The 14,437-nt window shown below is 56.6% G+C and overlaps 1 protein-coding gene across 2 annotated transcripts in view; it reads left to right on the forward strand.

The window, feature by feature from the left end:
* GRM4 (glutamate metabotropic receptor 4) overlaps positions 1 to 13,638 on the forward strand; it is a 34,256-nt gene extending 20,618 nt beyond the window's left edge. The window contains exons 5-11 of one of the 2 annotated variants that reach the window (XM_059867623.1): positions 466 to 620; positions 1,007 to 1,147; positions 4,421 to 4,621; positions 5,380 to 5,516; positions 5,968 to 6,903; positions 11,333 to 11,579; positions 12,813 to 13,638. In XM_059867623.1, the coding sequence (XP_059723606.1) occupies positions 466 to 620; positions 1,007 to 1,147; positions 4,421 to 4,621; positions 5,380 to 5,516; positions 5,968 to 6,903; positions 11,333 to 11,579; positions 12,813 to 12,862 (1,867 nt within the window). In that variant the 3' untranslated portion in view covers positions 12,863 to 13,638. Of the gene's footprint in view, positions 1 to 465; positions 621 to 1,006; positions 1,148 to 4,420; positions 4,622 to 5,379; positions 5,517 to 5,967; positions 6,904 to 7,293; positions 7,828 to 11,332; positions 11,580 to 12,812 lie in introns of those variants that run through there. The other variant, XM_059867624.1, reaches the window with a different exon arrangement.
* The last annotated feature ends 799 nt before the right edge of the window (positions 13,639 to 14,437 follow it).

Here is a 14,437-nt window from a genome sequence, read left to right on the forward strand (position 1 = left end):
GCATCTCTGCTCCCAGCTGCTGCTCAGCTGCCCAGCTGGGCCCAGCAGAGCCCAGCTGAGCCCAGCAGAGCCCAGTTTAACTCCGTGCTGGGCACTGGCAGCACTGGCTGCTCCTCTCCTGGGGCTGGCCATGCTGGGGGCAGGTGCTCTCCACACTGCTGCTTTCCCTGCCTGCTGCGGCATAACCTGATTCTTTTTCTTTTTTTTCTTTCTTAATGTTGGGTAATTAAGGGGAAATTCAATTACCAGTCAGCAAATATGCAAATGAAGTGAGAGAAGCAGCCTGTGTGCCCGGGCTGGGAGGACAGAGGGTGTGGGAGCTGAGTGGCACCGCTGGATTTTGTGTCCCCATGTACACCAGGTTGTGCCTGGAGCAGGAGATGCCACCAGCACTGTGCCAGTGTCCCCATTGCCCTGGGGCCAGACAAGGAGTTGTGGCCCAGCCTCTGCTGCTTCTTTCCACAGAAGGGTGCTGGAGGCGGCCAAGAGGGCGAACCAGACGGGGCACTTCATCTGGATGGGCTCAGACAGCTGGGGCTCCAAAATTGCCCCTGTCCTGCACCTGGAGGAGGTGGCCGAGGGCTCTGTCACCATCCTGCCCAAGAGGGTCTCAGTCAGAGGTGAGATTATCCTATTTAACTGCAGGTTTTGGCTGTGAAACCACCGTGGACTTTAAAGACCTCCTGATTTGCCCACCAATCACCTCCTTATTTTCCACATGCCATGGTTTCCCTACTCTCCCCTTATCACCAATGTACCTAGAGAGGCATTTCCTGTTGCTCTCAAAGTCCCAGAAAGTCTCTGCTTTGCAGAGGATCATCCCTGAGTGGATTTTCCACTTGCATCTTGGCACAAGTGACACTTTGGACACAATCCCACCACACTCTGATGTGTCCCCATCGCTCATAACAGCTCCCTTCCCCTCTGCCTGGGGAATTTGGGAGTGTGAGATGCATCTTTCTGTCTTCTGGGATTTATCCCTTCCATCCACTTTCTCCCCGGGCAGGTTTCGACCGCTACTTCTCCAGCAGGACCCTGGACAACAACCGCAGGAACATTTGGTTTGCCGAGTTCTGGGAGGAGAATTTCCACTGCAAGCTGAGCCGGCACGCGCTGAGGAAGGGCAGCAGCATCAAGAAATGCACCAGTGAGAGCTGGGGGGCTGCTGTGGGAGGCTGGGGGCTCACGGGGGGTGTGGTTCTGCTTGTGAGCATGGAGTTTTTCTGACCCCATTCCAGGTTCCCAACTGCTTCCTCAAGCCCCAGTGTGTGTTTTGAGTCATTTCCAGCCAAAAGAGGCTTTGGGGACGAGTGCAGTAAACAAGGCAGCCAGGGATCTGTCTTGCTGACAGCGCTGCTGTCAGGTGATGGTTGGAGGCTCGGGGAGGTGACATGTTTACTGAGAGATGGGAGAGATTTACTGCCTGCCTGGCACCGGCTGAAGACAGATGACGGCGCCGTGGCTCGCGGGCTGCGACGTGGCAGGACTTGGGGACATTGGCGCGTCCCTTTGTCCCCTTGGGAGGGATGTCTTGGAAGCTATGGTGTGCCGTCAGACAGAGGGACCTGGCTGTGCCTGTGAAGTTGGATGGTGGAGGTTTTGCTTTCCCCCTGCTTTCACCACTGAGGATGAGCAGGATGGTGCTTCCACATCTCTGTCCTTGCAGGCATTCCCCAAGGGTTCAGCTGATGATCTGGGTGGGTGGGAGCTGAGCTAGCAGCAAGGACACGCCAGGAAATTGGCTTGTGGCCATGGCCTTGGGTAGCCAAGAGCTCCTCATCCTTCTCCAGAGCATCACAGAACCCTCGGCCCCAGGAGATGCATGAGCAGGCCCTGTGAGTGCTGATCTCCTCATCTCCACTGTGATGTAGCTTTTAAACAGGTGATATTTCAGGGCCAAGGTGTCAGTGGAAGCAGCTGAAACTACGATGTGGCAAATGTCCTAGGAGCTGTCTGTAAATCATCGGAATTTGTCAGCAAATAAACCATCTCCCGAGTGATTGCTTGGCAGATAGAGCAGGGAGCTAACGCCTGGTGAAGCAAATCACCTGCCCCTGCAGATCCACGAGCTCCTGCCTTGCAGGGCTGATGCAAATGCCCAGTTTGGGGCTGTTTTCCTCAGGTTTGGGTAGAGCCCAACATGGCCAAGAAATGCCAGCTTGGCTAGTTTATTCCACCCCAAAAACCAAACCGAAGGATCCCGCTCTGAACCAGACAGCTCCTGGCTCCCTGTCCTGGATGGGAAGGCTGGGAGGAAGGTGAGGGCTGAGCTGATGGAATTCCTGCTGGCAGCTGCCTGTGTTACCCCTGAGGCCAGCCCTAGCACCCATCAGATGTTTGCCACAAGCCTCCCACGTGGAGGGACTGTCCCTGATCCTGGATGGGCTCACCCAGCCCAAAAACACGGCAAGGGGTGCTGGGTGCTGCCACCAGCACCCACAAGATTTTGAGATTCTCCATCCCCAGCTCCTCACAGATGTGCTGGGAGTGATTTTGATGAAGTCCTGCCAAAAGGCAGGACCAGTGGTGTGCTGGGAATTGATTCTAATCCCTCTCATCTGCCGCTGGGGAAGAGCTGCGTCCCTCCTCCGAGGGGGCCACCGAGCCTCGTCACGCTCTTGAAAATTAATTACCAGCCCTGTAGAACGATGCACGACCCTGCTATTATAATCAGCCAGTCACCTCCCTTCATGGCCCTCATCTATTGGAGCTTGGCAGAGATTTATTGTCTCCAGGTTGGGAACAAGCCTCGGCTGTCTGCTCCACATTGCCCCTCTGTGCACCGGCCTAATTCCTGTCTGGAAAAAAGCAGCTGGGGCTGGGGGCAAGGTGCTGACAGACAGAGGGACAGCCCCAGGGATGGCTCCTTATCTGCACTGCTCAGCCTTGGCACGGGGATGAAAATGCAGCCTCCACAGCCTGTGCTGTTGCGGTGGTTGGATTTTGGGATGTGTGTGGGGTTGAGGAGACTGAGGGAAGCTGAGGAGCTGTAAGGGACCAGCCCTGGGTCCTGCGTGTGCCCTGGGCAGCACAGTGCTGTGGATGGTGGCAGGGCTGTGACATCCTCATGGGCTCAGCTCCCTGGACAGTCTATTACAGCTCCTCTTTTAATGGGTAATTATCTTGACAAGACAGAGTGGCCTGTCTGCACCTTTGGAGATGAATATGGGGAAGGGCCTGAAGTTGAGGGAGAAGATTAATGGCTCCTGTCAATAATGTGGAAGGAGGGATCACCTGCCGGGCTTTGCATGAGTAATCTCCACATTCCAAAAGTGTTTTTATAACTTTGAAGGATGAGCTATGAATTCACCTCCCCGATATCATCTTTTCCTGTCGGTCAGTTCGTTATCAGTTCGCTTTGGTGTCATGTCCGTGGCACAGGTCCCGGCCCAGGGACCTCCAGCACGGCTCACAGGGCTGTCCCCTCTCACTGGAACTTCATCCCACTCCCCCACAGCAGGGAAGGAAGGTCAGCACAGGGTGCTTGGTCCCCTGCAGTCCCTGTGAATCCCACCTCGCATCAGGGCGCATCCCTGTGTGGTGGAGCTGGATTGAACTTTGGGCACCCGGGCGTGGCTTTCTAGGATGTGCCGCCTCTCCAGAGGAGGGAGGTGGTGCCCTCGGCTCCCTGACAAAGCCTCCTTCCCACTGGAGGCCTGGCAGGATGCCCGGCCATGCCTCAGGGCAGGGATGGAGGGGCAGAGGCCAAGGCTCTCCATAGCGGCGTGCCCCCAGGGAGACGCTCTCTTAGCTGTAATTAACAGCGTGCTGCGTTAATCGGTGTCTTCTGCTAAGTGATTAACATGTTTGTGGTCCCATTAAGGGCGGTTATGACGGGGGAAGGCAGCTGTCACTGGTAATTGCCAGATCCTTGTGGAATCCTGCCAGCTGGGGAGGCTGTGGGGTCAGCAAGGCAGGGGGGTGGCAGGGGGTGACGAGGGGAGTGGGGTGACAGGAGGCTTTGGGAGTGAGATGGGGACAGGCAGGTGGTGATGGATGCTTCCTGGGCAGTTCTCGACACCACTGCTGGAGCCTGAGCTGGTGGAAACTCCTGGGAGATGAAGGAGGGATGAAACATGCAGGGATGAGGGTGGGATGTCAGTCACAGCCCAGCCTGCATCCTGCTGGGGACCTGGGAGTTCAGGGATGTCCCATGGCACAGGGACGTGACATCCCCAGGGCTCTTGGAAGCACAGCAGGGTGCAGCACCCACACTTTCAGAACCCTGTGATGGGGAGATTGGCTGGGTATTCCCCAGGGAATGTTCCTTGGCTGCGTGTGCAGGTTTGGGAGTGGGGTTGGAGTTCCAGCAGCTCCACTCCAGGGTGGGCTCACTTGCAAGGCTTTGGGTGCAGCAGACACACCCTGGGGGGCATGGCTGGGGCACAGGAGGTGGAACCCCCTTCCCCTGTCCCCGCAGACCGGGAGAGGATCGGCCAGGACTCCTCGTACGAGCAGGAGGGGAAGGTGCAGTTCGTCATCGACGCCGTCTACGCCATGGGACACGCCCTGCACAACATGCACAAGAACCTGTGCCCCGGCAAGGTGGGGCTGTGCCCCCGCATGGACCCCGTGGACGGCGGGGAGCTGCTCAAGTACATCCGCAACGTCAACTTCTCAGGTCTGCTGTGCCCTGGGGCGGTGGCAGGAGCAGCCCTGGAGCCTGGGGTGTCTGCTCGTCCCCTGTTGCTCTGTTGTCCCCAGTGTGGGTGGCACAGCAGCCCCCACAGTTTATTTGTGGCACCTTTTGGCAGCTGCTGCACTGTGAGTGCGGCGTGGAGGGAGGGCAGCAGATCAGCAGGTGTAGAGGTCTGAGCTTCCACATCTCCTGAGAGCCTTTGGAGTGTAAATCCGGCAGCAATCCTGCCCTCACCTTGCCCTCACCCTGCCCTCACCTGCTGCCCTGCCTTCACCTGCCATTCTGCCCTCACCCTGCCCTCACCCTGCCCTCACCTGCTGCCCTGCCCAGCCTCTCCCCCTGCCAGCTCCTCCCTCCCAGCTGGCAGAGGTCCCACTGCCTCCTGCTGCTCTGCTCTTGTCTGTCTCAGATCTCTGGAAGTGCATCTTTTCCTCTGCCCTTTCTCCTTAATAAACATTTTCTGTCTGGTCCCCTTATTATTTCTATTTATCTCCACACTCTGATCTTCTCCACAGTGTCTCTTTTATTTATTTTCCCCTCTTGCTTGATTCTTTTCTTCTCTTCCTTCCTTTCATTAGTGTTTATCTCCAGAATTCACTTGATTTAACTTTTAAAATTGCTTTCCCCCTTTCTTAGAAGAAGCAGCGAGGGGGGAGCATCAATCCAGAGCCCCCTTGGACCCCAGGGGGCAGGGTGGGGGTGCTGGGGTGCAGTGGGTGCTGAGCCCCCCTTTCCCACAGGCATTGCTGGGACTCCTGTGACATTCAATGAGAACGGAGATGCTCCGGGGCGTTACGACATCTACCAGTACCAGATCAGGAACTCCACCCCTGAGTACAAAGTCATCGGGCAGTGGACAGACCACCTGCACCTCAAGGTAAGGGCGTGGCCCAAGGGGAAGGTCCTGCAGGTTTCTCTTCTCACCATGTAGAGTCTGGGAGCCCCTGGGAGCAAAGCCAGGCAGCCAGAGGTGGCGGGGGCAGAGGGGAAGGTGTCCCCCAGGTACACACCTGTGCTTCAGCATGTGTGACCACACCCTAGGGACTCTGGGTATGGGACAGGAGACAGGAGCCAGACAAGAACAGATGGGGTTTCCTCAGGGAAATAGGGACTTCATTTTAGGTTCCTGTTGCTGGATATTCCCAAAAGGCCTGTGGAGAGCTTTCCCACCTCCCTGGCCCCATGCCAGGTTGGGCTGGGACCCTTTGTGGGATGTGCTGATGGGTTGATGATCCAGATCCAAGCAGGGCAGGGCATCCCCTGTGCCCAGGTGTGCCCGGCAGGTGCCCACTGTGCCCTCAGCATGGCTGGTGCCATCTACCCCACAGGTGGAGAACATGCTGTGGCCAGGGGGCGGGAGCCAGCAGCCCAGCTCCATCTGCAGCCTGCCCTGCAAGCCAGGAGAGAGGAAGAAGCTGGTGAAGGGCATCCCGTGCTGCTGGCACTGCGAGCGCTGCGACGGCTACCAGTACCAGCTGGACGAGTTCCACTGCAAGCGCTGCCACTTCAACGAGCGGCCCAACGAGAACCACACCAGCTGCACGCCCATCCCCATCATCAAGCTGGAGTGGAGCTCGCCCTGGGCCGTGGTGCCCGTGTTCATCGCCATCGTGGGCATCATCGCCACCCTGTTCGTGGTGATCACCTTCGTGCGCTACAACGACACGCCCATCGTCAAGGCGTCGGGGCGGGAGCTCAGCTACGTCCTGCTCACGGGCATCTTCCTCTGCTACGCCACCACCTTCCTGATGATCGCCGAGCCCGACCTCAGCACCTGCTCCCTGCGGCGCATCTTCCTGGGGCTGGGCATGAGCATCAGCTACGCCGCGCTGCTCACCAAGACCAACCGCATCTACCGCATCTTCGAGCAGGGCAAGAAGTCGGTGAGCGCCCCGCGCTTCATCAGCCCCGCCTCACAGCTGGTCATCACCTTCAGCCTCATCTCCCTGCAGCTCGTCGGCGTCTGCATCTGGTTCATCGTGGACCCGTCCCACTCTGTCATTGACTACGAGGACCAGCGGACTACAAACCCCCACTTTGCCCGGGGCATCCTCAAATGTGACATTTCGGACCTGTCCCTCATCTGTTTGCTCGGGTACAGCATGCTCCTCATGGTCACCTGCACTGTGTACGCCATTAAGACCCGCGGGGTCCCGGAGACCTTTAACGAAGCCAAGCCCATTGGGTTCACCATGTACACAACTTGCATCGTGTGGTTAGCCTTCATCCCGATATTTTTTGGGACGTCGCAGTCGGCGGAAAAGGTAAGGGAGGAGGGGAGAGGCCTGGCTGGTGTCCGGTGTGCAGGGCTGGGAGAGGCTGTGGTGTCTTGAGCAAGAGGAGAACTTCACTGCAGAATGGTCAGCTTGGGAATTAGGGTGGGAAGTTTTCTCGTGGGTGGGGGCAGTGGGCAGCACAGGCTGCTGCTGCTGTATGGGCTAGGGGAGGATGAGCCCCCAGGGCACATCTTGGGTGTCATGGGCATGATTTCTGCATGGAAAGGGACCCAGTGCTGCCCAGCTGGCCCGTGTTCCCAGTGCTGAGTTCCCATGGGACTGAGGCCAGCCTGGATGAGGCTCCGTGCTCAAGTGTGAGGGATTAAGAACAAAGAATAAAAATCTCATGAATGAGACCCAAATCCCTTTGCCTGCCAGCCAAAACAGGAATCATTGCGTTTCTGTCGAACGCAAACAGCTCCTGCCTGCCAGCCCAGCGCTGCTCTGATGAACAAACCTTGGAGCTGCTGTTCCCTGGAAATCCCTGGGGTGTCCCAGCACCCAGATCCCCCTCTGGATCCCCCGAGAGTGTCCCCATGCTGCTGACACCGTGGCTTTAGGACACACCTGTTGCAAAGGTTTGCTGAGGGAGCTTTTGCTGAGTTTGTCGTGTTCTGGAGCATCTCTTCTCAGAGCATCCATCCCTCGAGGAGGCTGAGTCTGCCCAGCCACCTCTGACCTTGGCTCAACCAGAAGGTCCCACCAGGCCTTCTCTGGCTGGAAGTGTGAAGGAGAATTAAAGGAAATAAATGGAGCCTTTTGCAGCATTTCCATTTTGATGAGATGGCAGGGGAGATACTAACAAGAAAGCAGGTTTTTAAAGAAATTATTGCAAAACAAAAGCTCCCTGAAAGCCTCCTTAATGTGCTTGGCATACTGTGGGTAATAAAGATGGAAATGATAATGATTGTAGATTATGCGCAAGGTTGCTCACCTCTTCACTGCAGCTTGTCACGGGATAATTTAGGGCTGCTGAACGCTGCCTGTCAGGCAGCAGCTCCACAATAGGCTGTGCCTCTCGTTGGGGGTTGTAATGCACAGGCCTGCTCTGTTATTAGGCTGCTAACAAGCTGATTAGAGGCGGAAAAAGTGATGTTCCCAACTCCCCTCGGACGCGGAGCTCTGTCTCACAGCCCGGCCCTGCCTGCAGCCTGCTGAGCCAACCCTCCAGGGGCTTTGGGATTCCAGGTTGGAGTTCTGCTCTGCTGATGTGGGAATGGGCTCTGGGTGTCCCCCGGCTGTGGGAATGCTCTCTGAGTGTCCCCGGGCCACAGCTGAGGCGTGATGGATGTGCTCAGATGAGGCTGGAGGGAGCAGCAGGTGATTGGGGCTCCCTCAGTGCTTTAGTTGTTGGTTTGCACTCTTGGGGAGAAAAAGGTGGAGAAGGAACTGTTGCACAGCCTGCACGGAGGGTGTGGCTCTGAGCATGTCCTCGGGGTGACAGCTGGGGGCACTGGCATTGGCATCACCCCCGTGGTGCTCTGGGGATGCTCCAGGGGCACCCCCAGCTCACCGTGGGGAGGGATCCCATCCCCTTCACCCTGCTGCTGCTGGGACTGAGGGCCTCTTGGGCTCCGTGGAGTGTCTGCACCCTTGGGAACAGGAAATCCAGGAGTGTTGTCTGGGCTGTTCTCTCATGGCTGAAGCCCTGATGATGCTACAGGGCAAACCCAAACCCGTGAACCCCTGGCATTTCTGCCCTGACCCCAGCTGAGGCTGCAAGGCTGCAGCAAAGGCTTCCTCGTGGTGTGGAGGAGTTGGATTACAATCCCCAATTTCACTTTTATTTGCTGCACCTCGTGCCCACAGCTTTGCATGGAGGTGGCACATTATTGTAACAAGTTCCCCAAGCCTTTTCTGAGCAGAGCCTCTCATCCCCGCCGATCCCGGCGGATTACAGGAATAGCAATAACAGAGCATCTAAAGAAAGAGACAATTTCCTGCACTGATAAGGTGGCAGCAGAACAGTGGAGTCATTGTCTGCTTCCCTGTTTATCACATTTGCTTTTAGCCAGGGGAAAGAGAGAAGGGAAGGAGTGAGAGGGACTGTCCCGTGGTGTTCAGAGTGCTGAGCAGGTTTGCCCTTCCCCAGCACCCACCACGGTGCAAAACCCCTTGGAGTGGGGCCAGGTGTGGATTTAGAGTGGAGACAGCTTCCCATTAATGCAGAGATGGGACAGGCAGAAGCCTGGGCTGTGCCTCAAGCCTGGGCTGCTCCCTCGGGCAGGACGGGCTCACCCAGGCTCAGCAAAGCTGAGCACAGCACAGGTTTGGGGGCTGCTGTGGGGTCATTCTGGGTTACTGCTGTCCCTCAGCGTCATCGCCCTGAGCCAGGGCTGCCTCTGTTCTCTGATCCAGCCCGCCAGGCAGCAGGAGCTGGAACTTGCTCAATGAGCACAGCTCACACCTCCCAGGGCTCCTCAGGAAGCTCCAGTGTCGTTAACGGAGGGGCAAAGCGAGGCCCTGGGCTGGAAGCCAATTAAGAGAGTGGGAAGTGAAACTGTGAGAAATGGTCATTTTTTGCAGTGGCAAAAGGTTAACTGAGCAGAGCTGCACGGCTGTGTGGAGGCTCCAGGCTAAAAATATTCCTGTCTGAGCTGGTGAGGGGTTTGCTGTGGTGAGACACGGCTGTGGGGGCTGGAGTGGGCAGGAAACGCTTCCTGCAAACACAGCCTGGGGGAGAAAGTGGCCCTGGGAGACCCCAGAAGTGCTGCAGGAGGCAGAGAGTGGGGTGGGGAGCTGGGGCTGGGGCCAGCAGGGTCTCAGCACTGGGGAGTCCCCAGCAGCACTGGGAGAACTGGCCCAGGAGCGAGGGGGAGCATGCATGGAGACGTCTGAGCTCAGCTCAGCTCAGCTTGGCTGCTCTCTCCTTCCTCGCTGAAACGCCCCCAAACCCCAAGGCACAGGGAGAGGGGGCTCTCTGCAGAGGCACAAAATATGGAAATGGCTGGGTTGGCAAGGGAAGGCAGGGAGCCAGGGAGATGAGGGTGCTGAGCTGAGCCGTGCCCACCAGGGTCCCAGGCAGAGCTTGGGGTGCCTGGAGCTGGGCTCTCAGGGTTTCCCTCATTCCTGGCCTGTCCAGGACACCCATGGCAGAGTCTGGAGAGTTGGAGTGGATAAAAAAAAAAAAAGGAAGAAATAAAAAGCGCACATATTCTGGCACAGAGATGTGTTTTGACTTTGCTTGATGAAATGACATTTTTATTTCCAAAAACTGCCTAGAGAGAGAAGGTGGAACAAACAAACCGGCGCGTGTGACAGCAGGAGGTTTTATTCTGGGGACAAACCAAAGTTTTTCAGTTGACTCAGAACCAGCTTGGTGGCATTTTCCCTCCGGGGCTGAGTTGGAATGCTCTGGGCTCTGGGCCTGGTGCTGGTTGGCTTTGCAGGGTCACAGGTGGGACCTGTGGGTAGTGGGGGGACCTGGAGCAGCTGTGTCCCACCAACTCTCACTCCTGGGAGCTGTGCAGAGCCTCTGCCTCGTGTGTGCTCTCCATCACCTTTTCACTTCAGAAACCCTCAGCTGTGCCCCTGGGGACATGGGGACCCTGCTCTGGCTGCTGCTGAAGCCCCCAGGCTTCCCTGGCCCCTCCAGGTGCTTCTCAGAGGGCATGACATCCCACCTGTGAAACACCTGCAGGGCCATCCCTGGATATTGGATCAGGTGAAGTTCAGGAACTGCTTTAAGGCTCCTTTTAAAGCTTTGAGGGTGACCTGCACACAGGGGTGTGCAAAGGCATCTGGAGACCCAGAGCTCCCTCCCAGCTCCTCCCCAGAGCCTCAGAACTGCCTGGTGGAGAAGGGGATGCTGGAGAGGAAGGAGCCAGATGCTGGCAGAGCAGGGATGCCCACGGAGCAGGGACCTGCCCTCCTGGCCTCCCCGAGAGGTGGGATGGGCAGAGGGAGGGGGGTTTCTGCTTCCAGTTGCCACCTGCTTCAGATGCCCCGGCTGGAGAGGAGCCTGCCAACTGCTTTCCATAGAAAAATGGATTATTCTACAGTCAGATTAATGGGCTTTCATTTTGCAAAACATCTGTCACTGTTAGTCCTGGACAGTGAGCGTGAAATTAGTTTTGACTGCAAAAAGGCAGCGTCGGTGTGTAATATGTGACTTACATGACAAGAGCCCAGGAGTCAGCTGGGGAATGGGAATTACCTGTTGAAGGGAGAAGGGCAGTGGGGCGTGCCCCGGGATCGGGTGTCCTTGCTGTGCCCAGCACCAGCCTTGCAGCTCCTGCCCTGAGGCTGGTGGAGCATCAAACCTCACCTTGAACAGCCAGCACTGCCACCATTGCAGCACAGCCTCCCCACTCCTTTCATTTAACCCCAACTTTCCCTGGTTTCCCCGTTTCCTCCTTTCCCTTTTAGATCCCACGGGGGCTCTGTGGCTCTCAGCTGGTGACCTTGTGTCTTGCAGATGTACATCCAGACCACGACGCTCACCATCTCGGTGAGTCTGAGTGCCTCGGTGTCCCTGGGCATGCTCTACATGCCCAAGGTGTACATCATCCTCTTCCACCCGGAGCAGAACGTCCCCAAGCGCAAGAGGAGCCTCAAGGCCGTGGTGACAGCGGCCACCATGTCCAACAAGTTCTCCCAGAAGGGAGGGTTCCGCCCCAACGGAGAGGCCAAGTCGGAGCTCTGCGAGAACCTGGAAACACAAGGTGAGGTGGCTCCCACAGGATCATGAACGGGAGCGGGGAGAGCTGAGCTCCATCTGCACATCCCTGACTCCAAGGGCTGGGGGAGCTGGCACTGAGCAGGGCTGGCAGCTCCCGTGGTGCCCAGGAGGGAACGGGCAGGGCAGCAGCAGCGCTGGGGGCGGGAGGCGCAGGGGACGTCAGCGCAGCACCGAGGGGACATTTGTCACTCTGTCACTGCCGGGTCACGTACCCTTAAATAAACAACAGAATAAATAATTCACAGGGCTTTGATAGGGGCAGATCGGCTGCGAAAACATCGCGGCTAACAAATAGCTCTGTCAGCTCCAATTCCTTCTGCTCTATCTAATTGTTATCTGGGAACACCAGTCGGAGACCTGCAGCAAGGTTCCACTGCCAGCCAGGCACCACGAGCTGCTGGTGTCCCCTCCCTCTGGGGACACCTCTGTGCTGCTCAGGGTGTCCCAGGCTGTGCTATCTGTGCCAGCACGTGCCCTTGGCTGGAGGGTGTCCCTGTGCCTGCTGACCCCGTGGTACCTGGGGACCTCTTGGGGACATCAGCAGTGTTGTCCTGCTGTGGCACAGCGCTGCAGGGAGCGGGGGGCTTCATTGCTCTGTGGCTTTTGCTGTGCCCCCCAGTGCCATCCTGGGATGTGTGGTGGCTTTGGAGCCATCGCTGCCTCCTCTCCTGGTGTGTCTGAGGCCTGGGGAAGCTGAGGGTGGCAGCAGGGTTGTGTCCCTGTGGCCCCCTCTGCATGAGGGGACAGCCAGGGTGGTTGATTTGTGCCCTGCTGCTCCACTCCCAGCTGCCGTGGAGTGGGGACCAGGGCTGTGGGACACCCAGCTGGGACCCCAAAACCCCCTGGGACCCCGTGATTTGTGCCAGGCAGGGCTGGCTGGGACAAGCTGAGCTTTGGGAAGGTGCAGCACCTCTGGGTCTGTCTGTAGGAGGTGGCTGAGGGGAGTGGATGGGAGCCTGAGACCACATTCCCACTGCTCACAGCACATCCTGGGGGCTCTCTTTGGGGTGAAGTGTCCTTCAGGAGCACCCACAGCTGCTGTGGGGCTCGGGGAAGGACTCCAAGTGCCAGCAGTGCCCAGATCCCTGAGCAAACCCTGTCACATCCCTGCTGGCACCTCCTGGCACGATGGCCGGGTCAGGGGGGGTGGGACAGGAGCCAGGAGGGGAAGGTGGCCTCTGCTGATGACCCACGTGAGCTCTGTGTCTCCTTCCAGCACTGGCCACCAAGCAGACCTACGTCAGCTACAGCAACCACGCCATTTAGCTCCGGGAGCAGCGAGCAGGAGCCCAGCTCCTGGCAGGGACAGCAGCACAGGACAGGCAGGTGGCAGCCAGGGGACACGCCCCAGGGCAGAATCCTGGGGGAAAATGCCATCAACAGCAGCAAAAAAAAATCCATAAAGAAACACTGAAACTCTTCCAGCGCCCACGGTGGCGATGCATGGCTCCCACGGAGGGGGGACGGAGCGCGGGCAGGAGGGCACGGACTTCAGCAAGTCTTTGGGTTTTGGTTTTTTTCCTGTATTTTGGCAAAAAAAAAAAAAAAAAAGAGGAAAAAAAATAAAAGCCCCAACATTTTCCCTTTTCTGGAATTTGTGAGATTGTTTGTGGTTGTGCAGAACCTTCTGTTTTCTCTTTTTATTTATTTTTTTAATCTTCCATTTTCTTTCGTTCCTGTCTTCCTCCGTTCCCTCTTCACTCTCTTCCCCCATATCCTACCAAATTCTATATGTTGCAAAAAGGAAAAATAAATAAAAATACTTAAAATTTACATTTAAAAAAAAAACAGACAGCAAAATAAAATAAAATAAAACCTAGACTGTGTTCAAAGTGCTGATTTCTATAGGTGGTTCCTTAATGTATGTGATGACCATATGGATTGAAATATGTCTGCTTTACGTACTGACCAGTCAAAAAACAAAAACACACAAAAAAAACAAAGTTCAGTGCCTGGATGTTTATGAATTATTCGATGACTGTGTAGAGCATGATCATTTTTATACGAGGAGATTTCTAATAAAAGACCCTGGTTTTGCACTCGGCGTTTGCTGTCTCTTGGTGACTTGGTTTCAGGAGGTGCCAGGGAAGGTTTTGGGTGGCCAAACCTTCTGGGAGAGCTCAGGGCTTGCTGTCCTTCCTCTGCAGGCATCCCTGGAGATTCCAGGCAGCTGCAAATTGTGGGAGAGAGGATGGGACAGGGAGGGGGAGCTTGGCACGTCCCTGGCACGGGGCACTGGGGCAGCTTTGGGGTGGAAAGGGGCTGATTCCTCCTCGTTTTCTCTTCCTGAGCTGTGAGGATGGAGCAGAGGGGAGGAGATTTCCCAATTTTCTCCCTGCACCTCCAGCTTCTGGACAAGCTTGGTTTCCATAAAAAGCCCAATAAATGCTGGAGCTGGGGGTGACCTGGCTGGAGGGGGTGCTGGGATGGCTGCCTGCCCCTTTGTGCCTGTTCCCCCAGCCCCAAAGTGCTGCTTTTTCCCCTTCTCTGAGCTGTGTGATGTCACTCCTGTATTTTGCACATTTCTAGAGCTGCTTGTGTGTTCATCACAGCTCTGCTCTCCCCCTGGGGTGTGTGGAGGGCACCTGAGCCCCACAGGAGCTTCAGCCAGGCATTGGTGCCAGAGGGAAATGCACAGAGGACGGAGCCTGGCTTGAAGAGAGGAGTTAAAAAAGGAGAGGAAAAGCAGCGTAATGAAAAGCTCCAAACTTTGATAAGATCATACTTGTCAAAAGAGCTTCTCAGGAGAAAAAACTGCTCTGCTCCCAGCGCATCCATCACTGTCAGATGGGTTGTGAGGCCCTGCCTGGTTCAGAGGGCTCTGAGGAAACCCAGGCTGAA

The sequence above is a fragment of the Haemorhous mexicanus genome, chromosome 25 (assembly GCF_027477595.1).
Source record: "Haemorhous mexicanus isolate bHaeMex1 chromosome 25, bHaeMex1.pri, whole genome shotgun sequence".
Taxonomy (NCBI): domain Eukaryota; kingdom Metazoa; phylum Chordata; class Aves; order Passeriformes; family Fringillidae; genus Haemorhous; species Haemorhous mexicanus.